General features: G+C 33.0%; 2 protein-coding genes across 7 annotated transcripts in view; one reads left to right on the top strand and one right to left on the bottom strand.

The window, feature by feature from the left end:
* Positions 1-11621, top strand: part of LOC129804023 (importin-7) — a 33813-nt gene extending 22192 nt beyond the window's left edge. The window contains exons 6-7 of one of the 6 annotated variants that reach the window (XM_055850981.1): positions 8295-8402; positions 11354-11621. In XM_055850981.1, coding sequence (XP_055706956.1) covers positions 8295-8374 — 80 coding nt within the window. In that variant the 3' untranslated portion in view covers positions 8375-8402; positions 11354-11621. Of the gene's footprint in view, positions 1-2235; positions 3034-8294; positions 8640-8722; positions 8791-9719; positions 10450-11337 lie in introns of those variants that run through there. The other 5 variants (XM_055850982.1, XM_055850984.1, XM_055850983.1 and 2 more) reach the window with 5 other exon arrangements.
* LOC129804030 (rho GTPase-activating protein 68F) lies at positions 3217-26820 on the bottom strand. The gene is made up of 5 exons (XM_055851009.1): positions 26758-26820; positions 21677-21838; positions 16393-16939; positions 12166-12667; positions 3217-4054 (listed from the first exon to the last, which is right to left on the bottom strand). Exons 1-5 carry the CDS (start codon positions 26795-26797, stop codon positions 3860-3862), a joined length of 1446 nt encoding a protein of 481 aa, XP_055706984.1. The 5' UTR covers positions 26798-26820; the 3' UTR covers positions 3217-3859.
* Between the last annotated feature and the right edge of the window lie 330 nt (positions 26821-27150).

The following is a 27150-nucleotide window of genomic DNA, read 5'->3' as shown; positions in this document are numbered from 1 at the left end:
AGTTTCTATGAAACGGTAATATTCTAGAAGAATCAAGGAACAAATTTATGTATGTCATCAGGGAAAAATGTATTTATAATGTCTTTAATCTTGTATCAAAGTTCGAGCCTCTGGAAATTGTTCCAATTTATGCAACTTACCCTACTTCCTTTTCGGAAGGGTTGTGTGGAACCTTGAAAGCCACTTTGAGTGAAATACCGGCCACCTTTTTTCTGACCAGCTCTCGTGACGCAACGGATAGAAAATTTCAAAACGTCAAACGGAACGAGTTTAATATTTAGTTTAATACGTTTATATGACCCATATGTCCTGAGATCTTCCGTGTATTTTGTCCTGAAGACCTGAAGAGTAGCATCTCAAATTAACGCGCAGATTCCCGTAGCCATTTTCCCTTCCTGAACTCTTTAAAGGCCTATTACACATCATCATTTTCATAGAAGCGATGGTTTTTTTCTCTGGACATTGTAGAACTCAGAAATTGAAAAAAAAAAACATAAAATGAATAATAACTTTAGGAAAGCAAAAGATGTTGCCGAAATAGGCAACACTACCTCACCGAAGAGACGCTCACAAAGTTTATACTTTTTTTACGCGAAATATAGGATCCAGCTGAGAAATTTCACCCGAAATTTAAAGATTTATTCACTATTCACATAAACAGAAACAATCTTTAATGAAAACCAAACAATTTTCATGAAAACCTTTTAAACTTCACCACAAATCGTAAGACTGCTAGAAACACAATCGATCTGTCACATTTTTTGTAAGACTTTCCACACTCAGTTTTTACAACGGAATTTAAATTTAAATTATACCTAAAATTTAACGGTCTTTGTGTTAATACATCCTAAAACAGGCCTGAGCTAAAATAAAAGCCGAAGTAAATTTGGTGGTGCCTTTTGGCATTCTTCGAAATGCCGCGAAAATTCACGTAGAGAAAATGAGAGGTTTTTTAATGTGAAAATTGTTTAATTCCTTAGAGTTAAGTCATTTTCACAAGAAAATCCTTTTAATAATTTAGTTGAATATAGTTATTTGGGTTAATTGTGAACAATTGTCGATATTACAACAAAAACATTGGGATGAAATTTTGAGCTGGAAGACTCATATTCTTTTGAGCTGTCCCAAAATTCAGGATAGGTTTGAGACAAACCCTTTTGTGCAACACTATTTTGGTTAATAAGGAATACAAAAGTACATATTACAAGAAGGGACACAACCTGCTAATAAGGATAAAATAGAAAAGAAAATATTTTGTCGCATTTCAGAGTTTTTTTGCAACCGCAGCGCCGTCAGACGTTTGTCAAGTGAGTTATTTGTGCCTCTATCTCTCTCTTACAGTTGAATTGCGCGCGATTTAAGAACTTTCCATTTGGAGTAATATTTCAATTTAATTTCTTTGTATTTCTTCAAGATTCAAATAAAAGGGTATGTAGTGAACAGCTATCCGTCTTCTGACAAAGATATCAAGAAGACAATTTCTTTCTATATGAGTTTTTATGTCTGTTATGTCTTTTTGGCGCAAAAATATTTATCATGGCACCGTGAATGAGCGGGATTAGTGTTACCAGTATGGCTATCTGTAATTTCCATTAAAATTATCAACACAAAATTTTCGATATTGCACGACTTTTAACGAGCACAGGTCTGTCTTAAAATGAATAAATATTTAAAAACAAAATGAATTCATTGACTATTCGAAGATTACATACATAATTTTAATTAATTTATTTCCATGGCCGAAATTACATTAAAAGTAGCCGAAATTAGAAGCTGGCCGAAATTTGGCACACTTCCCCTACATTCAGAAGAAGTTAACCATTGAAATTAGTTGAAATATTGAATATAAAAAAGCATTATCCACTTGTAAATTATTTACAAAAATCAATGAATCAATTTTAAAATTTTATAATGAAACAGTGATAGTATTTTTTTTATTGAAACAGATAATAATAATTGAAACTCTGCTGTCATTCTTGACAAGAAATTATCTTAATTGATTCAAGACTCTGTGATTAATGTTTTTTTTTGTGGCTCAAATTGCTGGTAATTTAATTTGTCTTCAATTATTTTTTTTTATTGTTGCTTCCATCAATTTATTCAAATTTCTCGTTGAGACTTTTTTTTCAGACACTCCCGAAAAGAGGGAATATATTTGAGAATTTATCTAATTGTTGTTTGTTTTTGTTTTGTCCTTTTTTTTTCTTTGCAAACCAACTCGGATAACTTGTTTAGGGTACGCATTCACGCAACAAACTATTCCGACGTCTTTCAACTTTAGTGGATCATAAATTTACGACTCTTTTTCTTTTGTCTTTTAATTAATTATTTTTAATTAAGGATACATTTGTGGATGAGATAGAAATGTGAAAATAAGAGAAAAGAAAATGAAGAGGATAGGATAGCTTAATTGTTATAAATATTTGCTTTTTTTAACGAGGAAAAAAAAAGAAGAAAACACAAGAAAAAATTTCAAACACAATTATTAGGAGAAGAAAGAATTTTTTTTAGGAATCAACAAATCTATCTTACATTTATTAATTCTTTTTATTTTAAGCGTAATATGGAAAAGGCTTGTATTTTTCCAAATTAAAGAAGAAGAAAAAACAAAAGAAATCTGTTATCGGAAAAATTTGAATGATAGAACGAAGAAATTTAGCAAAAATATCCGCATTTGCAAGGAAAGATTTATTTTCCCGTTTAATGTGTGCTTATTTTGTAATTATTCTCTTTTTATCCATATTAAATGCAAAAGTTTTTTTTCTGTTTAAATATTATATGTATGACATTTTACGGTTTTTTTTCTTTTGCTCAAAATGATAATGAATGATAAAAACAGTTGAAACGCATGTAAATTTGTAGCAGAGAGAATATTTTGCAAAAGAAATTTTAAAAAAAAGTAATTGGAAAAAATAATATGTGAAATACCAATTTTCATTAGATAATAACGAGCGAAAAAAAGAGATAATTTGAAAAGAAAGAGAACCAGATAATTGTAATAAATGAAAATGAATATAAATAACTATTTATGTACCTACTTTTTTTATTTTTCTTTATTACGACATTGAAGGTTTTTAATCTTTTTTATTTTTAAAATTTTTTTAACACTATTCTTGTAGAATTTTTCCTCAAGTTATTACAGAATATTTACACTAATTTCTTCACATTTTTTATCATTTTGCTAAATTCTAATAAAAATATACTTTTTATTTAAAATTTTTAATTTCTAATAATTATAATCTTTTTATCTTGTTTTTTTTTTTAATATTTCCATTAAATATTTAGAAAAAATGCAACACTATCTTGTAAAATCTCTCAATTAATTTCTTCTCATTGCTTTTTCTATTATTATTTTTTTTTCAAAATAGAAAAGCAAGAGAAGAAATTTTATTTCTGTTGTAAAAAGAAAAAACTCTCACTCACACTCTCATTTTTTTTTTAAATCATTCTTTGGTTACTCTGCAAATATTCCTCATCGTTCATTCGTTTATTCTTTCATTTCTTTATTACTTTTTTTAAATTCTAACTTTAGTTAAAATTATTTCTAAAATGAAAATGTTTGTAAATAGAGAAGGAAAACTATTAACAGCCATAAAGATAATATTTTCTCTGCAGACAGAATGTTTTTTTTACCATGTAAAAAGGATAAACCAGGCTAAAAATATCCTCTCGTATTTTGTGTTTTTTTTTTTGAGCTGGAAGAAAAGATTCTGAGGAATGAGACTTCAACACTACAAATAGATCAAAATATTTTCCCTTGTTTTTTTAACGAAAATCGGAGAAAAAATATACAAAAAGAAAAAAGAAAAACAGGATAAAATCAAAGGGAGAAGAAAAAACTAAATTACAAAAGCCTGGGTTAATCAACAGTTTCTTTCGGATTGATATCGACCATGTAGATATCTCGGTGATTCTGCAGAACAAATTCAATGAAGGCATTAATGGGATTCACCTCTTCCAGAGACATTTGATTGTGCGCCCAAATTAGATTCGGTCCAAAAACTATTGCCAAATTCGACGAGGTCATTTTGTTTAAATCCTTGCACTCCATCACCTGCAAAAAAGAAACCAAAACAACATTCGTGAGTTTGAGAGGAAAACACTCTAAATTTATCGTTTCCGAATATCATTTTTTTTACAGCCCGTTTATTTTCACAGCACGACTATTCCATCTCGAGCACAGAAAGCAAAGAAGGTGAAGAGTTTTATATACGGCAAATCGATATTTCTCCAAGGAAATATTTATAAAGTAACTATTTGCATAGTGTTTATAGTCCTGCAGGGTTCTCCTCTTTTTTTTCTTTTTTGAAAGGGATTTGTTTAACAAATAAATATTTTACTGGAAAGGTTAGGAATGCAGGGAAAATTAACACAGTGAGAGACGTTGTGGACGTATTTAACGAGAGTGCCAAAAACATGTTAGAGAGTCATTTAAGGATCTCAAATCTGCAATCCGTTTGTCCAGGTCACGTCTAGAATTTTTTTTAATATGCATTTTTAGTTTTTCTTTTTTGCTGTTTTCTAAAATTCAAAAATGGACAGATAAACTTAGATCAGCTTATTTTAGGTGAGATTCTAAAAGTGAGCAAACTCAGAACTCGGATTGCATGCAAATTCGATTTGGAACTAAAGATGAGAGATACAGCAATTTGGAATCAAAGTTCTGTAAAATTGCAAACTTTTTATTTAATCAAAATATCTAAGATGTAAATGAGCTGACAGAAACATGACAGTAGAATGTAGACTAGAATCTCCTCTATAATTTTGCCCCAAAACTTGAAACCGAAAAGCTCGGTAACCGAGATAATTCAGTTTTTCTTTTGGAACACGTTTTTGACGAACCACGACAACATCAAAGAGTTTAAAATAACGTAGTCGAGTAAAAGCGGTCATCTCAGGACCTCGCAGCAAAATTCCCACGATTTTGCTGCAATTATTTTGCCTTTCTGGCTAAATTCGTCGATCTGAAACATTGAAAAACTTGGCTATTTCGAACGGATTGAATTTATTTGTCCGAAATGAGATTTCCAATAGAAAATTAATTTGTCTTCCTGAACTGAGTCATTTTTTAATGAAATTGGTTCAATTTGATTGAGAAATTAAAGACCTTTGAAATAAATCCACTTTGGTTTAAATCGGTTGAAAAATATGCTTACTACAGTCTTACGAATATCAATTTGAGAAAAACTTTATGCAGTAGAGTTCCTCAAATTTGAACATTTGGGGAGTGTATAGATGACATTTCTCACTCCTCAAATTTGAACAATATTTTCAAAAACTTAACGGAATTCATGTAAAATTCACTTTTCCTGCATTAAGGAAAATAACTTCAGAGAATTTCATCAATTAAATATATTGTTAAATAGGTGGAATTTGTTGAGGAGAATAATATAATACGACAATATTGAGGAAACATTAGAGAAAAATGGTTTTAATTCAGACTCCATGCAAAATTTCTTTTACATAACCTCATATTTTATATTTTGAATGGAACCGTTTCAAATTTGAGGAACTCGGCTGTACCTTCGCAGGGTTATTGTGGGAAAATCATTTTTTTACACTAAAACAACAAAATCGGATAAGGGAAGAGCACCAGCGATCGGCAGTGTTCCTTGGATCGTCAACTTATTACCATATTTTTAGACCAATTCAAATGAATTTTTAAAAATTATTAGCTATTTTTTACCATTTAACTCTCATAAGAATGCAGTGTATTACCTCAGATTTAATTTATAAAATCAATTTTTATATTCTGATTATTCTGATATTTTTATTCTGATTAAATTCGTGACGATCCGAGGTACAGAGTACATAGTTGCAATTTACATCTACTTTTTATTAATTTATTGTAAAAATTTAAAACTCAAATGCACAGATATAGTTAAATGGATCATTAATATCTTGATTAGTTTACACAAAAATAACAAGTAATATTTTGTGGCTTATATTTGCAACTAAATATCGAGGATGTCTCTTAACATTCCTATCCGGGATGCTCTTCCCTTACATGGCATAATCGGATCAAAAAAAAAAACATGTTTGAACGAAATATAGATATAAATGTCCTCTACAATTATGCCGGTATAATCATCAAAATCGGTTGAGCAAGAAGAAACGAGATAATTGAGTAATTGTAATATGAAATTGTTTTTTTTTAACTGTGGCGCCTTTAGCGTTGGTCCTACGAATTTCAAAATGTTCTATAAAGTTGTAGCGCTTTGCAATCGCTTTAATTTGCGCCCTCACTCATTAAATTAGGTCAAATAGAACCGGAGATATAGCGTTTTGATTTTCGTGAACTTCGACCTCTTATATCTACGGTTCTATTGTAACCACAGTGAACCCACGCCACTTTCTGGAAACTTCATAGCCTAGGCTACAACATTATAAAAATTGATTAAATGTCCAATAGCGTTTTGAGAAAAAAAATAGTTTGAATTTTGACGCTATCGCAGCGCCACCTGTGGTGACTTTTTGAAATTTCATCTGAAAGTGCTCATCGAGACGAAACAAAAAAATGTTAATTAGAACCGGAGATAGAGGCCGATCAATTTTCGAACTTTGATTCCTTATAGCTCGGGTCAGGGGTTATCGATCGACTTAAGTATTTTTTTTTTGGTAGGTATAATCTGCGGCTACAACGTGCTAAACTTTCAGCACGATGCACAAAGAAATTTTTGAGTTATTTAAATACAGTAGAGTCTCCTAAATTCGAACGCTCGGGGGGTATTTTTGACATTTCTCACCTCCCAAATTCGAACGATTTTTTCAAAACTAACGAAATTTGTGTGAGATTAAATTGTACTTTGAATCAAATTCCTGTACTTTCTCGCAAGTCTTAGTGGTAACATACTTCCTTTTCATTTTATACGATTATAATGTATGTAAACATTGAGGAAGAAGCACATAAATATGATTTTCATTCACCAAGAATACGAACTTTCTAACATAACCTCACAATTGGCATTTTGAATCCAAACGGCGTTCGAATTTGAGAGATTCAGATTTGAGAGACTCTACTGTATATAAAATTGAAAAATCTTTTTAATAGGAGCGCCTCTAGCGGTGGTTTTATGAACTTGCGATGTTAGAAAGAGAAGTGGTATTTCACGAGAGCTTTTAAGAAATTTTTTTGGTCCCTATAGCTCGGGGCAAAGGGGTCGAAGAACCTTAAGTTTGGTACTGATTAAAAGTTCTAAAGCCCAGCTATAACATATTAAAATTTGAGCCTGTCAAAAATCGATGTCATACGGACGGAGCTATTGAGAAAACAAAAAAAAGGTTATTCAAAATGTCGGAAGGAGGGGTGAGACGGACGGGAACGGTTTTTAGTCATTCATAATATGATACTTGATTAGGAAGTGGCGAAACACATTTTGGGAAAGTTTGAGCCCGATCGGAGGACATGAAGTTTTGGTAGAATTATAGTAGGTGAGCTTGTTAAGAATCTCACCTAATAGAGGAGTAGGGCAACTTTGAAATAGTTTTTTTTTTTCTTCTATCGTTCATAGACGCAAAAAATACACCGCATCAGACTATGTAGGACTTTTCAAATGTAAGACGTTTCACAAATTTAATTTTTAATATTTTAATTGGTTTAATTTTTATTGTTATTTTTCGGTCTGTAAAACAACGTCTCGTCCTTAAAGGGTTAAGTCAAATCGCAAGATTTCTCCATATCCAAATTGTTATGGCCTCTACACATTGGGAGAAATTTTTGTCAAAAATTGCTTTTTTGAAGAAAATTCCCTGCAGCGTTGTAGGGGGAAACGTCAAATTCTGTCAAAAACGCAATTTTTGACGAAAATTGCTCCCAATGCGTAGACATAGACACCTTTAAATTAATTAACTCCTTAAAAATCTGCAGTAAAGATCCATTGAATGATTTCATCAACTGATAACATTAAAAAAAACAGTAATGATTAATTTTTAAGCGTTATGACTAGTTTTTATTTATAGCAAAAAAAAAGATTTTTTTCATTATAATTATTCTATGTCATATGAAAAAGGCGATGAACAAAAAAACAGCGCACAAAAATCGCATATGAAATTAATTATTTTTGTTAAAAAGTGCATTTGGTCTAAAGAGCTGAGATTGTGATTTCTTAATGCAACTTGCTGCCTGAATGGAGTTCCAGTTTCATTCAAAAAAATTTACTGAAATTTCGAGAAATACTTTTTGACCATATAAAGAATATCCATGTGACTTATTGAACGGTATAAATTCACGTAAACATCAAAATTTCATGAAAAAAATACTACAACATCACTTCGCTATTAATTCTTTGTTATAGGTTTGCAGCAGAATCAACTATATTTTCCATATCTTGGTGGAAATTCAAACTGCCGACGTTGTCAAAACGGAAAACGATAGATAAAACTAATAAACAGGGGGCTTTATGGTAAGTAGAATTTAAGAAATATGGAACAAAAATAATAGATAAAAAATTACAAGTTTAAATTGAAAAGCAATGCTAGAAAGGCATTATTTATTGGACAAAACTTTTAAATTTTTCATTTGGAAAGTTTAGAATTACGTAGAAATTTATTTCGAAAAAAGTTCATAAATAATTTGACCGATCCTAACATCCAAAAATATCAAAACTGCATTTTTGAAATTATCAAGGAACTAGCGAAAACACAAATGAGACTTTAAACAGAGAATCTTTAAAAAAAAAAAAAATAAAACACTAAACTAAATAAGATTTTTTATGGTTTGAAGGTTGGAAGCAATGCTAAGACGGCGAAGGACGTATGCGATCAAATTAAACTGAATTTGATTCCTTTAAAGAGTTTTTCTTTTTCAATTTATGATGTAAAATATTAAGTTCAGTATTTTAGTGAATTTGTAAAAGTAATAAATTTTTAACATTAGAAAATAGCAAAAAGTTTCTTGGTAACTCAAGAAATCGAAAAAAATATGCTCATCAAACACCTTTTTCGGTTAAATGAATTTCAATTTCAACTGCGTGAATTTAGTTTATAGTGGCTCTGGCGCTCTGGCACACCTTTTAGATCAGAAAAAGTTCACGAAGTCAAATTTCTTTCCTAAACGTTTGGCATACCTATATCTACCTCACTCTCTTTTTTTTTTTGAACCTCATAACAAATTCAATTTAGTTCAACTCAATTTTGTGTGCAAGAGAATGGGATACATTATATAAAATTATGGTTGAATTTAATTTGTCTATAAATCACCACAAAACCATCTTGAAGTTGAAAAATTGTTCAAGATGAGGATTTAAAAAAAAATCATTAATCTTTTAATAAATTTATTGACCAAATCGGATGAAAGTTAGGCATTTGACCTTGAATAATTCAAAATAGCGATTTATCCGGTGATATGTGTCTAAGGACGAAATGTTCAGCTGGACTACCTCCGAAACATTTCCAAAAATGAACGAAATCGCCAGGGCCAATTTTTTACAAAGTTTGAAAAATCTCATTTTTGACCTATTTTTGCGTGTTAGGGAACGCACGAAAGGGGAGAGGGAAAAACTAAAGAGGTTAAGTTCGACATAATGTCATTTGAGGAGGGGTCATCGAAGACCGGAAGTTGATATCTCTTACCGTTTGAATTTTATATGGGTTAAAAGACTGAAAAACTGTGAAAAACAGTATTTTAGAAAAATTTGTCCAAATCCGTTAAAAATTAGGCCCTCCAGGCTGGTTGACTTTTGACCTTGAATAATTCAAGATGGCAATTTTTCCGATGATAGGTGTCCAAGGATGAAATATTCAGCTAGACTACCTCCAAAACATTCCAAAAATAAACGAAATCGCCGGGTCACCGAAGACCGGAAGCCAATATCTCTTACCGTTTGGCAGCCAGGATGGAGAGAAGTTAAAAAAAAAAACACGATTGTTAAAATTGCTCTCTCTTGGAGTTCGAGCAGTTAAAATATTGCAGAAACAAAAAACTGCACTCGGAAGGACCAAGTGGCAGTTTCTGCCATATGCATTTTATATTGGAGTTTATTTTCTTGATGTAATTTTCAAGATGTAATTTTCTTGATTGTTAATGTGTAAGAGTCTTAAAAGAACAGTTTGAAAGTGTTTTTGCAAATTATTGAGAAGAAAAACAATGAAATTTCAGTGAATTACTTTGACCGTGAAATGTTCGATGAAAAAGCATTATGCGCAAAGCACAATAACTTTTGTTTGTAAACATGTTTTCAAAATTTTCTATAGGAGTGAATGAGATGACTAGATCTAGATCTCACTCGCTCTCATTGAAATGTCAAAAACATGTTTACTAAACAAAAGTTATTGTGCGTTGGGCATTACTCTATGATTCTGATAAAGATGAAGAAAACATCGAATGGTTAGAAATCTTTAGATATAGTGACCAAGGAGATGAAATTTCTGATTCTGACACCAGAAAAGAATTGACTAAAGCTCTGAATGTTAAAATATAAGTAAAAATATCAATATATTTTGTAAAATCCGAAAAATGGCAGCGGCTGTCACTTGGTCCCTCCGTAACACTTTTAGTTAAGGTTCCACGAAGTGTTAAAATTGGACTGAACTAAATTTAATTAGGTGTGATGTTCAAAAGAAGAAGAAGAAGAGTGCGAAAGAGTAGGATAGACACATGCAAAGCTTTTAAGAAAGAAAGGAATGTGAATTTTGATTTTATAAAATTTTCCTGATCTAAAAGGTGTGCTTGGGGCCATAAGAAATCATTCCTTTATGGCTCAGGCACAGATCGGTAAAATTTCATGTGATTGAAATTCCTATCCTTTTCTTTCTCAAATAATTGCATATAGATGTTTCATTCTTTTGCACTCAAAATTCGATTGAACTAAAGAAGAAGAAGAGTCCGAAAGACTGGGACAGATATATACAAAATGTTTAAGAAAGAAAGGGATGTGAATTTCGATTACATGAAATTTTCTCGATCTCTAAAAAGTGTGCCGGAGCCATTATGATTTCTGCACATGTTTTAGATCAGGAATATTTCAAGAAATCAAAATTGACATGTCTCTTTTTCTCAAAAATTTTGCATATGTCTATCCCTTTCTCTTTCTTCTTCTTCTTCTTTTGAACGTCACAGGAAATTCAATTTAGATCAATTTAATTTTGAGTGCGACAAAGTGAATTGGACATAATGCAAACGTTTGAGAGAGAAAGGTATGCCAATTTTGACTTCATATATTTTCTTGATTTAAGAAAAGTGTGTTTCTTGATCGAAATTGAAAATTGATTAACCAAATTCTAAGATTTTCCGTAAAAACTAATTTTCTAATGAAAAAATATAAAAAAAGTTTTGCCATTAAAAAAATAATAATCCTCTAAATGCTTTTACTTCCTTTTCTCTTTAACTTCCTACTTCAGAACATTTTTTCTGCAGGTTTTCGTGAGACACTTGAGTATTCTAGAACTTGAAGAACATAAAAATTCAGAGGCACCAAGAACTTTACAGAAGTTATAATTAAAAAGTTTTATGTTTCCCCCTTGAATTTGATGTTGGAAAAGAGCCTTAAAAACAGGTTTATTTTCCTTTGATAATAAAACACTATGTAAATTTATTTCTTGGAAAAAAATGTTAAACTCTTTACCTTGCTGTCGTGGAATTGAAATAAAAATAAATGAACTTTGCAAATCAGTAATGCAATAAATCCAATTGTTTAATTGCTCTTGTGAGATATTGATTCATAGTCTAATTCTGCAAATTACAGAAAATAGATATATCTCGCAATTAATTTGCCTTATGCAATCCTACACCGAAATTTGCTCAGCCATTCTCAATTAGAACAGAATACCAATCAATTATAATCTCAAATGCAAAATGCATTTGATTAATGATTAAGTGCAATTGCAATATTTGAAAGGGGGACACACAGCGCAGCATTAGAAGCATGACCTACAGAAAGTGCTAAATTCTGACTTTCTTGGAAAAGTACGCGCGCAATCTTTATTGTATTGGGAAGAGTGAATATTGACGGTTCTAAAAATATCATGAATTTCTTCACCAAAAAACTGTGCGTGAGATAGATGCATGATTCACCATTTATAATTCTTGGCTTATGGGCAATTATAATTTTTTGGCGGGGCTAAAAGACATGGTGCAAAAAGACATGATCAATTTATAAAATAACCTTCAATTGGGTGAGAAGATCATTTTAACCCTGAGGGGACAATTTTATTGTTAATAGCACTCACCTTCACCAAGAACTCGATGATATACTTGAAGAGTTCATAATTTTCCACTGGGAGTTTCTCACGCAGCATCTGCTTAACATTTCGTGGTCTCTCCTCCTTGGTCCACTCCAGGAACTTGATGATCTCATCGTACAAGGCATAGGTCAGGAGGGGCTCATTGAGATCCCGCAGGAAGGTCTTGAGGAGTCCAGCAACAACATGAGTGTCTTCATTCTTGAAGTCAACATTCTCGCCCGCATTCACGGACGCCTTTAGGGTATTTATCCGGGCATAGTTTCCAGATCGCCGGAAAATACCTTCAGTATCAATTACACCACTCACCGACAGGTGATCAACACATTTTCTCACCACGGGAGGAATGTAATTGAGACAGGGACTATTTTGATTGATAAACTTGAGCGTTACACCAAATTGCGTTGTTTTGGCCATGCTGGACTCCTCAGACTTCCAACCTCCACTCAATCCCGATGTTCTCCTACTGGTAGAATTCCTCTCGTCAAATCTACAAAGTTCCCCAAGACAAACAATTTTATTGTTAGAATTCTGCAGAGTTCTAACACTCCAGATTAGACACTATATTAATTCTTCTAGTATCCTAGGTTCGAGTTTATAAACTTATTTCTAAAATTAGTTTCTAAAACAGTCGCGTCAGGAAATAAGTATAAAGAAAAGTCGACAAAGCAGAAGAGATTGAGAACAGTCCTGTACTAAAAAAAATCTTTCTGCGGAAATGTTTCTACTGAAGATTTTTTTTTAGTACACGCCTGTTCCCACTTCTGCATTATAGACTCTTCTTTGCTATTTATACTTAATGGTGATATTCCAATGAAAAATTAAAAGCAGAAATGGGTCAAGTGGTAGAGCACTTGCTCTATGATGGAAGTGTCCCGGGTTCGAATCCCCTTTAGATCACTAGGAATTTTTCTAGCGTTTAAGGTGATCGAATTGCATCCACTGAGCTACACTGCACTTGATTCCACGGGGAATCGGACTGACAAGACCATCCCCATAGAAGGGAAAGTACTCTACCTTCGAATGTTCATGCCTTCGAATAATGTGAATTTTCTTCCATTTTTCTCAAGGGACTTACACGTACATGTCAATTATTGATAATTACGTGATAATTGTGTATAAGTCTCTTAGAGAAGATAAAAGGAAATCGCATTATTCGAAGGCATGAACGTTCGAAGGGAGAGCACTTTTCCTTACTGGTGGTATTCTAATAGATATACAGTAGACTCTCGTAAATTCGGCTCTTTTAAGATCGGGCTACTTTTTGATTCGGGCAGCGGTTACATTTGAAAAAAGTTTGTTGTCATTTTTCAAGTTTGATTATGATTATCAAATGAATCAAATATGCTCAAATTTGGCATGGTTTGTCTTAGTTTTGATGTGATTTTGCATTATTGAGGGATTTTCATGCAATTTACGTTATATATGAGTGTGTAAACTCATTATCTATATGCACATGAATAAAAAATCGTTGCATTTCAAAAACTTTGTCGCCCGAATTTCTGTCTAATTCAGCTGACATTTTGGTTCCATATGCCCGAATTTGAGAGAGTCTACTGTAAGTGACCATGTTTTTTTAGCACATTACTGTTCTCAAGTACTAAAAAAGACCATGTCTGTTCCCATACGTTATTTCAAGGAAAATGAGTAAAGAATATTAATGCTGCTCGCCGACTTTTCACCACTGAGCATTCACGGGAAAACTCTGGGAAAACCCGCGGTCGAGGCAAAAGTTGCCAATTCCTGACCATCCTACTGCATCACGCCACCAAGCTGACATGACAGGTTACTCCGACCACACTGACTGAATGTCAAATGGCATTGTGATCGGATGAAAGCTTGCTCCGGAGCGAATATTCGAATTCGGATTTCGGTTGAACTTTTCTTTTGTATATTTGTTCCTGTCATGACTATTTGGTGATTTTGGAACACGACGAGAACTGGGGAAAATATGAAGTTTTGTGTAGGGAAAGAACCTTACACTCAGTCCTGGGATTATGCACATTTTCGGGACCGAAAAAAAAACGCGCCAAATGGCTTTATGCATCGAGAAAATTTGCATACCCTCAGGGGCTTTCTTTTAAATAATTCGGCCGTAGAACAAATTTCGCGCAGAGTAAAAGTAGTCAGAGCAAAAAGATTCACCTGTATAAAAGAAATTCATCAACAAACGGTAACTCTTTGGCCAGAATTGTTCAAATTGCTGTTCAAATTGTTATTTTAAAAAAAATTACCCTAATAAAATAAAATAAAATTTTATTCTGAAAAAGAAGCAGTGTTATCAAATTTCCCGCGTCATAAAATAGTGTACATTCAGGCGTATTTCAAAAATGATTTCATAAATTGACTCCCAGAAGTAGGCAAACTTGCATAATTGTATGTGCATAATCCCGAAGTGCATAATGCCGGGACTGAGTGTATTGTCTATCATGATAAAGAAAATGTACAAGATACTATGAAAATGAAAACACCAAATTAATCTTGTCGATTTCCCAACCGAAATCCGAATTCGAATATTCCCACCGAGCAAGCTTTCACCCGATCACAATGCCATCTGACATTAATTCAAATAAAATGTGGGAACAGTCATGGTCTTTTTAGTATTAGAGAACAGTAATGTGCTAAAAAACATGGTCATTTTTTCATTGGAATAGCACCATAAACCATTCCGTTGCGGGAAGGCCAAAGTTCCTCTATAGAACGTTGTGCCACCAGTTATTATTATTGACTGTTCTCGAGCTCTTCTGTATTATCGATTTTTCTGTGTTGGTTCCTGTCTCGACTGTTTTACAAATACTTGGGAACAGTCATATGCTAAAAAAATTCTGAAATTTCTAGCATTCAATGTATTATAATGATTACAATGAAGCAAAGTTCAAAATTCGAACAGAAAATTAAATTTGGCACATTTGACTCCATGTAGACATAACTAAAGAGGTATAAGTGTCTTTATTGGGATTTAAAACGAATCTTTGATTTTGTTTTCGTGTGCCGAAGTGTTTGAGGACACTTCGGCTTTCAAACAAATTTACTCTAAACACAAGGAGACTATTGAAAATACAAAATTATTTCAAACTTTCTTCAAAGATTCATCGAAATATTGAAGTTCATATTTTTTTTAACTTATCATTTGATATTATTTAATCTTGGCTAATGGGACTTGGTATAGTTTACAATTGCTGTGCGATTAAGGTTCAGTTGTTCAATCAGCAATGGACCATATTTCTGAATGAACCAAAGGTATTTCGGACCTTCTGGATCTCGTTCGAACGCTGAAGCATCAGATTACCCGCTTAGTTGTCAAAATAACTGTCACTACTTGTCAAAAATGTCAAAAAATCATATGAAAAGGTGTGGCAAAGTGTCCTAGCTTTGTGGAATGCTCAAGAGTACTCAAGATACTCAAGAGTACTTGAATACTCAAGAGTTTACCAGTACACAACCTATTTATTGAAACGATTGAATCACTCAAAATATCGCCCAAAATAGCTTAGCCAAAAGTTATTGATTTTCTGATAAAAATTACTTATCGATTCATTACCGGTGTATAACAGATAGGAACCGGTTCAATCTTATCTGAAATTGGAGTTATCACACTAGAAAATTTCACATTAAAGTTAAAGTGAAAAGTTGCTCATTAAAACTTCTAGAACCACTCGAAATCGCTGATTTAGTCAAGACACATTGCTAGAATTGCCTAATGTCACGATGGCACACGGGTTGTCAGATGAGTGTTTTTGTTTTTGAAGCATTTCTATTAACTAGTTAGTTAATTAGTTTTCTATTCTCTTCAGCCTCCACGCTGATGAAACGAGAACTACAGTCTTTTGATTTTCGAAACCGATCTTCAAATATATTTTATCAGACCGCTCGCTTGACCTTTCGGAATCACTCAATCACGATTTTATTTTTTCTCAAGAGATATGCATTTTTTTTTACGTCCTTGAAAGTTGCTTCTTATTAGTCAATTTTTCCTAACAGTCTTGATTGTCCTGAATTATTCTTTACCGAGGTTTTTTCAAGGTCAATTATTAGAGAGCACTTAGGACACTTGGGGAAGAATTTCTCCCCCAATTCAATTAAATTTAAATGGATTAGAAAATGGAAGAGGCTGTAAGATCCTCGAACCCATAAATATGATCTCAAATACTTTATAAATTTTTTTTTCGCCCAAAACCCCCAAAAGAAAAATTCATAAACATAAAAACAACTTACTCTGCAATATTATCTGGCAACTTGAGACTTTTGAGTCCAAGATTTTCCTTCAGTTCCTCAAGGCTGGACACGTAGAAGAGTTTATTCTTGAATTTAACACTGATAAAGGGCTTGCAGAGATTCCAAATCACCCGAATAAACATTGTAGGATGCACCACATAGAGTCGTTTGAGATTTTTCTTGAAACTCCTGTCCAGCTCCTTGTAGGAATTCCACAGAAAATCCACTGATGGTTTACTGTTGTCCTTGAGACCCTGGTGAAAATACACCAGAACATAGTCATTCTGGACAAATGTCTCCATCTTGTGGATGATAAAGTGGATGAAGGCTGAATTATTGAGTTCACTCTTGGGCGGCAGCCGGCAGGCAAAGATGGCAAAGATATGTTGTCCCTGTTTGTCTGTCCCGAAGAAATCAATAAATTTGAGTTCTTCGTAACTCTTCATGCTGCTCAAATCATCCATCTCTGATGCCACACGTAATTGCTCCTCGTAGTTATCTGCCTCCAGATTTGTTTGAATATCGTCAGTTGGCGTCACGAAATCTCCTGTAAATTAGGAAAAAAGAAAAAAAAAACGACGCTCTTCTCACTAAAACTGTAACGATATTGAACTTTTTCAACAAAGTAACATCAGCTAAAAAGAACACATTTAGGGAATAAACCTGGATGACGCAGAATTTGCAGAGATAACGAAAATTCCCTAAAGATAGTAAATGTAATCAAAATCAAAAACGTTTATTGAAGTATTTATCAATAGGAAAATTGCGTTTCAGATATCTCTACTTTGAAGAATTGCTAAAACAAAAAACAACTTTTTCAAAGGAAGACATTAAAGTTGATGCGAGAAATGTGTAAGTAATTGCAATTTTATTGCAGAATTTTCAAATTAAGAAAACTTACACGATTAATCGGCAATTTATATTCTTCAATCACGAAAAATGCAATTTGTACACAAACAATTTGGAAAATTTTATTCTAATAAAAAAAAATATCGACTAACTTGATTTGTATAAATAATTTTTAATAAGAGTACTTAAGCTAAATTTAAAAGTAAGATGACTTGTTATAGAAGATGATTGAAAATCCAGTTAGAATTTACTGCCAATTAGCAGTACCTTTTCCTTAAGATCAAATTGGAGTTTTTAGCCAGTCAAATTAAAATCCATCTTATACTCGTTGCTCGAATACGTCGAATACAAATATTGGTCTAAATTCTGAGACCAAGATTAATATCAAAATCAAGAAAATTTCAAGATTTTAGTATTCTGAAATCTAAATCAAGATCAAGACGTCAAATCATCTGTCAAATGTCTTGGAGTCTTGAAATTCAAGACACAAACTGTTCTGAGCAATACAGTAGACTCTCTCTTAATCGGGCATATGGGGCAAAATGTCATCCAAATTATCGATAGATTTGGGCGTCAAAATCATTGTAAATTCCACAAAAAATGCTCAATTATAAAGAATCATGATTAAATAAGAATAACTACAGCGAATTTGAGCAAATTTGCTTTACAATTAAACGTGAAAATTGTCAACAAAATTTTGCACCCGATTGAAAAAGAGCCGATTGAGCGAGAGGCTACTGTATTCAGCATTTTAAGACGTCAAATTTCTTATTTCTTGACGTCAAATTTCATGGTGGGGCAGTTTCACGCGTCTGAACTAAGCGAATGTGAACGTTTCGTTAAGTGTGGAAAATCTTGAAATCTTGTTTATTAGCTAGGGGGAATTTGGGCACTTTTGAAATTGGGATTTTTCATCTATTTTTAAATAAAATTAAGCCTTATCGTGATACAATTTAGCTGGACAAACAGATTGAGAAGCTAAATTACATTTTGATATGGCCCAGTTCCACTTAAACATAGGTTCATTGATATTGATCTTGACCTCAAAATTGACGCAATTATCTTTCAGTACATAAACTCGAGGTAGCTTGCTAAAGGGGTGAAATGTCGATGCATCGCTAGGGTCGAGTGTCAATTATAGGCGATCGAGATAATAATTTGAGTTTTCTGTCACTATCGGTAATTTATCGACACTTCTTGAGCTGTCGATTTGTACTATTGAAGTAAAGTTTAGTCAATATTTTTCACTTTTTAGTAAGTAAAATATCGTTTCTAATCTTTTAATTTATTGACACTCATTTCATCTCATCATTTGGATCTGATGCTCTAGAGACACTTTTACGACTTAAGCCGAGAGATGGCTTAACGCAATTATTAATTATTTGAGTAAGCCATTTCTCAGCTTAAGCCGAGAGATGGACTAGTCAGAAACTGATGGAAATATCATCTGATCAATATTTTGATTTTCATTATAATTATGTTAAGCCCCAAGCCGTGTCTTCGCTTACGTTGTAAGTGTGTCTGGGGCATAATGATACTAGAAATTCGATAGTACACAATCGATAATAGCAAGACCCAAGGTTATCATTTTACTGCAGATTTTCAAGAATATCGTGCAACAAGAGGGGTTTCTTTTCAAAAAGGAAATAATTCATATTGATCGATTCATCAGAAAAGTTACAACAAAAAATCATAAAAAAAGACATCAGGAAAATTGAGTTGTTTAAATATTCAGTCGTCCGACACTGAGAAAAAAACGGGGCTGCGATTAACTTTTTGTCCTCATAACTTTAACACTTTTTAGGTGTAAGAATATATCAACATTTTTTAACGTTAATTTTACACCTTTTTAAGGTTAAAATTAACATGAAAAAGGGTAACTTTAACCCCAAATACACCTAAAAAGCCTAATATTTACACCGATTTCGGATCAATACTGCAGGGTAGAAAAAACCTTTCCGGAATTTTATTTCAACGTTTTCGGATTTCTCTCAGTGGATGGTATCGCACTTTCATCTACATCCCGATTTTATGTTATCGATTATTGCACTGACGCCCAAGGTCCATTAAGGGCATCTGAACTGTGGAACTTATTTAATAGCTATACGTTGTTGTGTCTATGTTCAGTTTAGACGTTCAGAGGGGTCAAGTTGGGTAAAATTTTAAATTCCTAAACTGTGGTTTTCCGGACTATTCAATTTGAACGGTTGGATTTTGATAATCTAGTAACAATATAGTAATAGTTGAAGTCTAGTACTTTAGGGATTATTATTTGAAAATAGTGTTTGCTTTAAAAGACTTGTCCGAACTCTAAATTGATTGTTTCGAACTCTAAATTCGCTGTTTAGCTTTTAAATTAATACAGAATTACTTGACTGGTCTACACTACGTTCTAGTAGAAGTGTCGCGACTGTGGAACTTATTTAACCATGAAACAATTTTACTCTTAAGAATTCAGTCAATTTCAGTTTAATCTGAAGAACTTTAAGTTTGTCAACAAAGCTTAAAGCCCAAGTATTGAAATAAGTTCCACAAATGGGAATGCACCGTGGAACTTAACTGAGGCGTGGTTACAAAAATCAAACAAAAATCGAGTGTTCTAAAATTGAATGAATGAAATTAATGAATGTTAATTAGATACACTCTCACTCAGCGAGTGTTCTCTACTTGTTCCTCTAACACGATAATTGATCTTAATTTACAAAATCAATTGTTTTAATTTTAGATTTTTTGGACAACTTTTAAGATGCTTGTATTATAAAATGATTAAAGTCATTAAAATTATTTTAATGACTGAACGCAATTAAATTGATTCTATGAAATTTCTTATTTGAGCAATATTTTCTTTTATGTATTTCGGTTCTCAAATTCAGTAAAAGGAATAGCTTTTATGTGCAAATTTATTTGATGCGTTTCAGAGTTTATTCATTTTACTTTAGGAGTCGGGAAGAAACTTATTATATTCAAATTAAATTATAAAATGAACCAAATGCATTCAAGATTTACCAATACAAAAGACGCAGCGTACTTGAATTCATGGTTTGAGAAAAATTATATTTTTATTTTTCATTAATTTTAAATTAGAGTCTGTGAAAGATAATATTTTGTTTCTGATTTAAAAATTAATAAAATAATCACTTAGCTTTTTGGAACTGATAATTAAATAATACACATATTAAATCAACTAAGGTAAATCGAAATTTTATAGGGGAAATTATATTAATTTAAATATAAAATCCTTAGTCATAAATGGTTCGATTATCCAATGATTATCAACAACTAGTTTGAAAATAGGATTCAAATTTTAGCAAAAAAAAACAAAAGAAAAGTAAAAAATTAAACTGCCAGTAATGGTTCTGGCACAACTTTTAGATCAGGAAAATTTCATAAAATCGAAATTAACATCATTATCTTTCTCGAACTTGCACATGACTGTCTTATTTTTTCGCACTCTTCTACTTCTTCTTTTGTACATCACAACAATTTCGATTAAGTTTAATTTAGTTTGAGTGCAAATGAGTGGAATAGACATTATGCAACACGTTTTAGAAAGCAAATGATGTGAATTTTGATTTAATGAAATATTCCTGATCTAAAAGGTGTGCCGAACACCGAGAAAAAAAGAGGCTGCGATTAACTTTTTTTCGTCATAACTTTAACACTTTTTGGGTGTAAAAATATATCAACATTTTTGTATCTTAATTTTACACCTTTTAAGAATAAAATCAACATGAAAGAAGGGTAACTTTAACCCATAATACACCTAAAAATGGTAATATTTACACCGTTTTCGGATCAATACTGCAGGGTTAAATTAACATTTCCGGAATGTTATTTTAACTTTTTCGGATTTCTCTCAGTGAAGCCATTACTGCTAATTTGTACAATGCCTCAAAATTTATCTGTTGATGGAATTGTATCTTTTAGAATTATTTTAAAACATTTTTAAAATTATTTTCCTAATCAAGAAAAAAGTTTTAAAAAAATTTGAATAAGTTATTATTATTATTATTATAAATGCTAATATTCCACGCTTCAATGATTTTTTTAAAAATATAAATTAGTAAATTTTACCTTCCGAATTAAAAAAAAATCAACAATACCAATTGAATCAAGAGTTTATTGGGAATTATTTATAGCCTAATTTTCACTTAAATGTCTTGCATCATCGCACGCATATATCGCATTTTCGCAACCGACAAAGAATGTTAGATAACAAACCACGACGTATTAGTCAAATACTTCCCCAGAAATCATTCCCACAGTGTTTTTGGTTTTTTTTGGTAAGTTAGCGAACAAAAAAAATCACTCATTGTGACAAAAAATCAATATCAGGAAATGAGAGAAAAAAGTGAATTGAATTATTAAATGGATCCAATTGTAATTTTCTCTTTCTCTCATTTTCTGGGAGCAAGACATAAAAAGATAATCCTACCTGATATTAGGGCATCATCATCGAGAGCTGCAATGAGATCGGCGTCTGGTGCTTGAGACAATTCTGTGTCGTCAAACTCCAAATTGGGCTCATAATCGTGCCAATCTGAGAGACTGGGATGAGGATCTTCGTTGTCAGTTAGGGAGGGTGTTAGTGTTGGCCCTGAAAATTGAGGAAATTGGCATAAAAATCACTTCCCAAAATAAAATTTAATAATATCACAGTAAATTTCTCCATTAATATATTGGAAATCTCTTAAGAAGAAAGTGCCAATTTTGTGGTGGTTTGAATTTAATAAAATGTGGGTGGGAAAGTGGAGCAAAAAACATGAAATCCAGACGATTGAAGACATTGGCGGCACTTGAAAACATTTTCCCACAGAGTAATTTTTATTGTTATTTTTTTCAGTTTTTCATGGCATTGATTGCATCGCGCGTCGCATTCTAAAATATATCGTCGACTTGCTCAAGGCTACTCTTTAGTTTATACATTTTTATCTTTTCCTTTTTTAGGTCAATTTATTTCTTTCTCTCGAGTGCTTCTTCAATCTCTTCTCCATCTTTTTACCTTCTCATTTTATCTTCTTTACCCCCAGTCTTCAAAATACTTCTTCTCCCCTTTGGAATTTGTTTTATTTTTGGACAGTTGTCTTTTTTTAGGTCTCTTTTTCAAATGCCTTCCTTTTTCTGTCGTCCACAGTTTCACGTAGAATCATAATCTTCAGGAATTTATTCTCCAAACTAAACTGAAGAAAGGAAAATATTACCTTGACTTTACAATGCATAGACCTAAATTATCTTAGGAGTATTACATCTGATTCTCGGACAAAATTTACTTATCGGTACATTAGCAGGTACATAACCGATTGGAACCGTTTCAAGCTCATTTGAAATTTCAAGACCTTTCCAATGAATCCAAACATGAAATGCAATATCCAAAATTTTGAACCTTTGACCTTGAAAACCCATTATTAAGAATAATTCAACGATATTTTCGTATATACAGCAGACTCTCGCTCAATCGGCTCTTTGTCAATCGGGCGAAAATTTTTCTTGACAATTTTCACGTTTAATTATGAAGCTAATTCGCTCAAATTCGCTGTAGTTCTTTCTATTTTATTGTGACTCTCTATAATTGAGCGCTTTTTGTAGAATTTACAATGACTTTGACGCCCAAATCTATCGATAAACCGGATGACATTTTGCCCCAAATGCCCAATTGAGAGAGAGTCTACTGTATGCGAAATGTCCGTCTAGTTAACCTCTCTAAAATATATCGAGCAATCCCAAAAAATATAATTTTGGTGGGAAGGAAAGGTGAGGGGTCCCCCGTTAGTCTATCTCTAATAATTTGGCCTGTAGAGGTTGTTACATACAGACGGACAAACAGCATGACATCATTTCTTAGAAATCGTCTGAAACGCGAAGATATATTAAAGCTTCCGGTGTTGGAAGGTGGAGATTTTAGGGGATGAAAAAATTAAGGGATTAGACATGTATACTGCTCTCTCGGTTAAAGTTCGAGCAGTTAAAAAACAGTAAGTTAAGGGGAAAATTTAAGCTGTTCCATCCATAATAGAGTAGAATAGCCTAATTCAAAACCTGCCACTGAGAACTTTCTTCTTGAACACCGTACTACATTTTTATTTGATAATATTTACCTATGTCACAATAAAAAACTTATTTATCTCAGGATTTTGAGAAGTCTGCTGCTACGTTTTTGCTTGTGCTCATGAAAGAAAGAATAATATCCAAAACCGACAAGAAAAATCCATTCCATCCTAGTGCAGCTAACTCGGAATGCATGCAAATTCGATTTAGATCTGAAGTTGGGGGACGGGACACCATTCAATTATCTTGAATCAAATTCGTGAAATTATACAAATTTTGTATTTAAACAAAAATATATCAAGGATTTGGAAGAACTGACGAAAAAGCGATATATGGGTGAAATGTAGACCAGAATGTTCTCTATAATTTTGCCGTAGAACTAGATCTCATCGATTACGAAGTTCAAATGTTTTAGAAAGTTGTAGCATTTTGTGAGATCTCTCATTTGAGCCCTCATTCATCAAAATCGGTCACAGAGAACTGATTAAGAACTGAAAGTTAATGATTTTTCAAATTTCATTAACTTTGAACCCTCATATCTCCGATTCTATTGTAACCACAGCAAACCTACGCTACTTTTTGGAAACTTCATAGCCTAGACTACAACTCTCTAAAATTTCATTAACTTGCACAAAGGAGTATTTGAGAAAAAATTAGTATGAATTTTGATGAATTTTAACGCTATCGCAGCGCCACCTGTGGTGATTTTTTGACCTTCCATCTGAAAGGGGTCATCGAGATGAAACCAAAAACCCAAAATTGAGCTCAAAATGTTAATTAGAAGCGGAGATAGAGGCCGGTCAATTTTCGAAATTTGACCTCCTATAGCTCGGGTCAGGGGTTATCGATCGACTTAAATATTTTTTTGTTTGAAAAGTATAATCTGCGGCTACAACATACTAAAATTTCAGCTTGATGCATAAAGGAATTTTTGGGTTATTTAACTTAGAAAATTGAAAATGTTTCTTTTTAATAATAGCGGCCCTAGCGGTAGATTTGTGAACTTGCGATGCTGGAAGGAGAAGTGGTATTTCACGAGAGCTTACCAAAAAGCCCTCACTTTTTAAATTCTGACAATTAGAACCGGAGTTATGGCCATTTTAAGATATTTTTTGGACACTTATAGCTCGGGTCAGGGGTATCAGGGGACCCTATGTTTGGTTTTGATTGAAAACTCTGAGGCCCAGCTATAACATACTAAAATTGAGCCTGGTCGATGCCATAGGGGCGGAGCTATTAAGAAAACAAAAAAAGGGGGGTATTCAAAATTTGCGGAAGGAGAGGTGGGGGGTGGGGGGTCAATGCACCAAGTTGCAATTTTCATAGGATATATAACCTTTGCCGAAAACCGCAAATCGATATCTTAATTTAGGAGCTATTAATCCTTTAAGGACGAGAAGGTCAAAAATCGAGGGTCAGAAAGAATCACTTTTTATGACTTCTTAGAACAAAACGCAACTTTAGAAGTGCCGGTGACCGAATCATCCTTAAAGGGTTAAGCTCCAAAGAGCGGCCGGACGGGAACGGTTTTTAGCCATCCACATATTCGTGATCAGGAAGTGGCCAAACACATTCTGGCATAGTTTGCGGCCGATCAGAGGGCATAAGATTTTGTTAGGATTATAGTAGGTGAGATTGTTAAGAATCTCTCCTAATTGAGGCTGAAAAGCCTATATATTTAGTAAAAATTATTTTATCGTAAAATGTCTATAAATTGACTGGATAAATTTTAAAATGTTTAATATTGAATGCAAAATATTAACTCTTTTAATTTTGTCAAACTAGAACTTTTTGATGTTGTGGGGTATTTATATGTGTCTTGTTTAAACTTACATTCTTTAGGGCTAGAGAGGCTAGGGATAATATTTGGAGCCTTATGTGGTCTTCTGAAAATCCATGCTGTCTTATAAGCTAGACAGACTTACGGTTTATGTCGAGAGACGGCTTAAAGTAATTATAATCAAAATACATAATTATTAGATTAAACTCCCATCAGTTTCTTACTAAGCTGCCTCAATGCTTAAGTAAGTCTAGGACATTAGTAATTTTCTTGTGGCTCTTATACTGGCATCAGAACTGAGGTCAACTAATTTAGCTAAACTCTTGAAATTTTGAAATAGGCAATGCAATGGCTAAAAACAGCAATTAATTCTTGAAACTGATAAAATTCAGTGGTTTGGTTTGTAATTTATAAAATTGTGAACCATCGTAAACGAGGTTAAACCTATAATCTTATGACTGTCTTACGGCGTTATCACACTTGCACATTAAAATTTTAATGTGATTCACATTAATTGTCGCTTGTGAGCGTCCAAATATGTTATTTGTGTCTTTGAGTCACTTGATATTTGGGGTTTTTTCTATTTATTGATAAAGAAGTGGACTTGACCTGCAAAAATAAGTTTAAATTTACCTAAAGCATAAATATTTTTCACATTAAAAAATTAAATAGAAAATCGCATTATTTTTTCTCATTAATGCTATAAATCAATTTATATCAAATTTTGCGGGCCAAGTCTACCTTTTTATCAACAAATAGATCGAATTTTGAATATATACAATGATTCAGACACACAAATTATACATTTGGACTCTCACCAGCGACAATTAATGTGAATCATATTAAAATTTTAATGTGCAAGTGTGATAACACAGTTACACTCTTTCAGAAATAATGTTGCGATTTTCTCATGTGTTTTTTATATTTCATCAAAGCGAACGATTTTTTCAAAATATATTTTTTTCTTAATTTGATATTCGAAAGGCTGTAGGAAGCATATTTTTCAACCGATTCAAACAAAAGTGGATTTATTTCAAAGGTCTTTAATTTCTCAATGAAATTGAACCAATTTCAATTAAAAATGATTCAGTTCAGGAACAAAAATGAATTTTCTGTTGAAAATTCTGTTGAACCGGTTCACAATCAAAAACCATTGGCAAATTTTTCAATGTTTCAGATCGACGAATTTAGCCAGAAAGGCAAAATAATTGCAGCAAAATCGTGGGAATTCTGCTGACAATGAAGCTAAATTTGCAAAAAGAGTTGCACTTGATCTCATTGGGAATTAATATTGCGATGGATTTGATGATGCACTTGTGATCAATGTGTGCGCCATTTGATTTCTTTCCCAGAGAGAGAAAGAGAGCTCTTGGGTGCTGACTAAAACCCCAATGAATAATCTCACTGATCGGATTCACTTTCTGCCCTACTCATCGGTAAAAGAGCGCCTGGGAAAGTGGGTGCGCTCGCGGGAAAAGTGTGCCCGGAAAACGGAATAGAAGAGTAAAAGGAGGAGGCTCTCAAGGTAACCCGCGCCATTCTCTGGCCATAAGCAAAAATATTGATATTTTCTTGCGGTTGGAGGTGGCTGGTGACGCAATTTTCTTCACCTCGCACCTCGTGGGCTTGGAGGAGAGTCAGGTAACTCAGGGCAATTGATTAAATATGAGGTGCTGACGGAGAAAACTCACCTGGAAGTCGTGGCGTTGTCTGTTCCACAGATGTTTCCATTGTTGTACAAAATTTTGTCAATTTCCTCGGTAATCCTCAGCACTGAGGCACAAGTTTGCAACACAACACTTCGCCTTATCTCGGTCACTTGCAATTTACAACACTGATAAGGGAATTTGCTTCAAAAAGAAACAATTTTTTTCTGCGTCTCAGGCGAACACTCACTTTCTTTTGTTGGGGGGCAGAGAAAGACGTTTTCACTTTATGCACAAATTTCCCGGAGAAATCTCAGCAACTGACAGAAATCTTTGTTACCAGCTAGAGCACTGCACCTTTTTCTCACACATTCTCTCCAAAATATTCCGATAAAGACGCGTTCTGTGGATATTTTTAGCAAAAAAATACACCTCTTC

The sequence above is a fragment of the Phlebotomus papatasi genome, chromosome 2 (assembly GCF_024763615.1).
Source record: "Phlebotomus papatasi isolate M1 chromosome 2, Ppap_2.1, whole genome shotgun sequence".
Lineage (NCBI taxonomy): Eukaryota > Metazoa > Arthropoda > Insecta > Diptera > Psychodidae > Phlebotomus > Phlebotomus papatasi.
The sequence above is the reverse complement of the archived record's forward strand: the minus strand, read 5'-3'. Positions and strand labels throughout refer to the sequence as shown.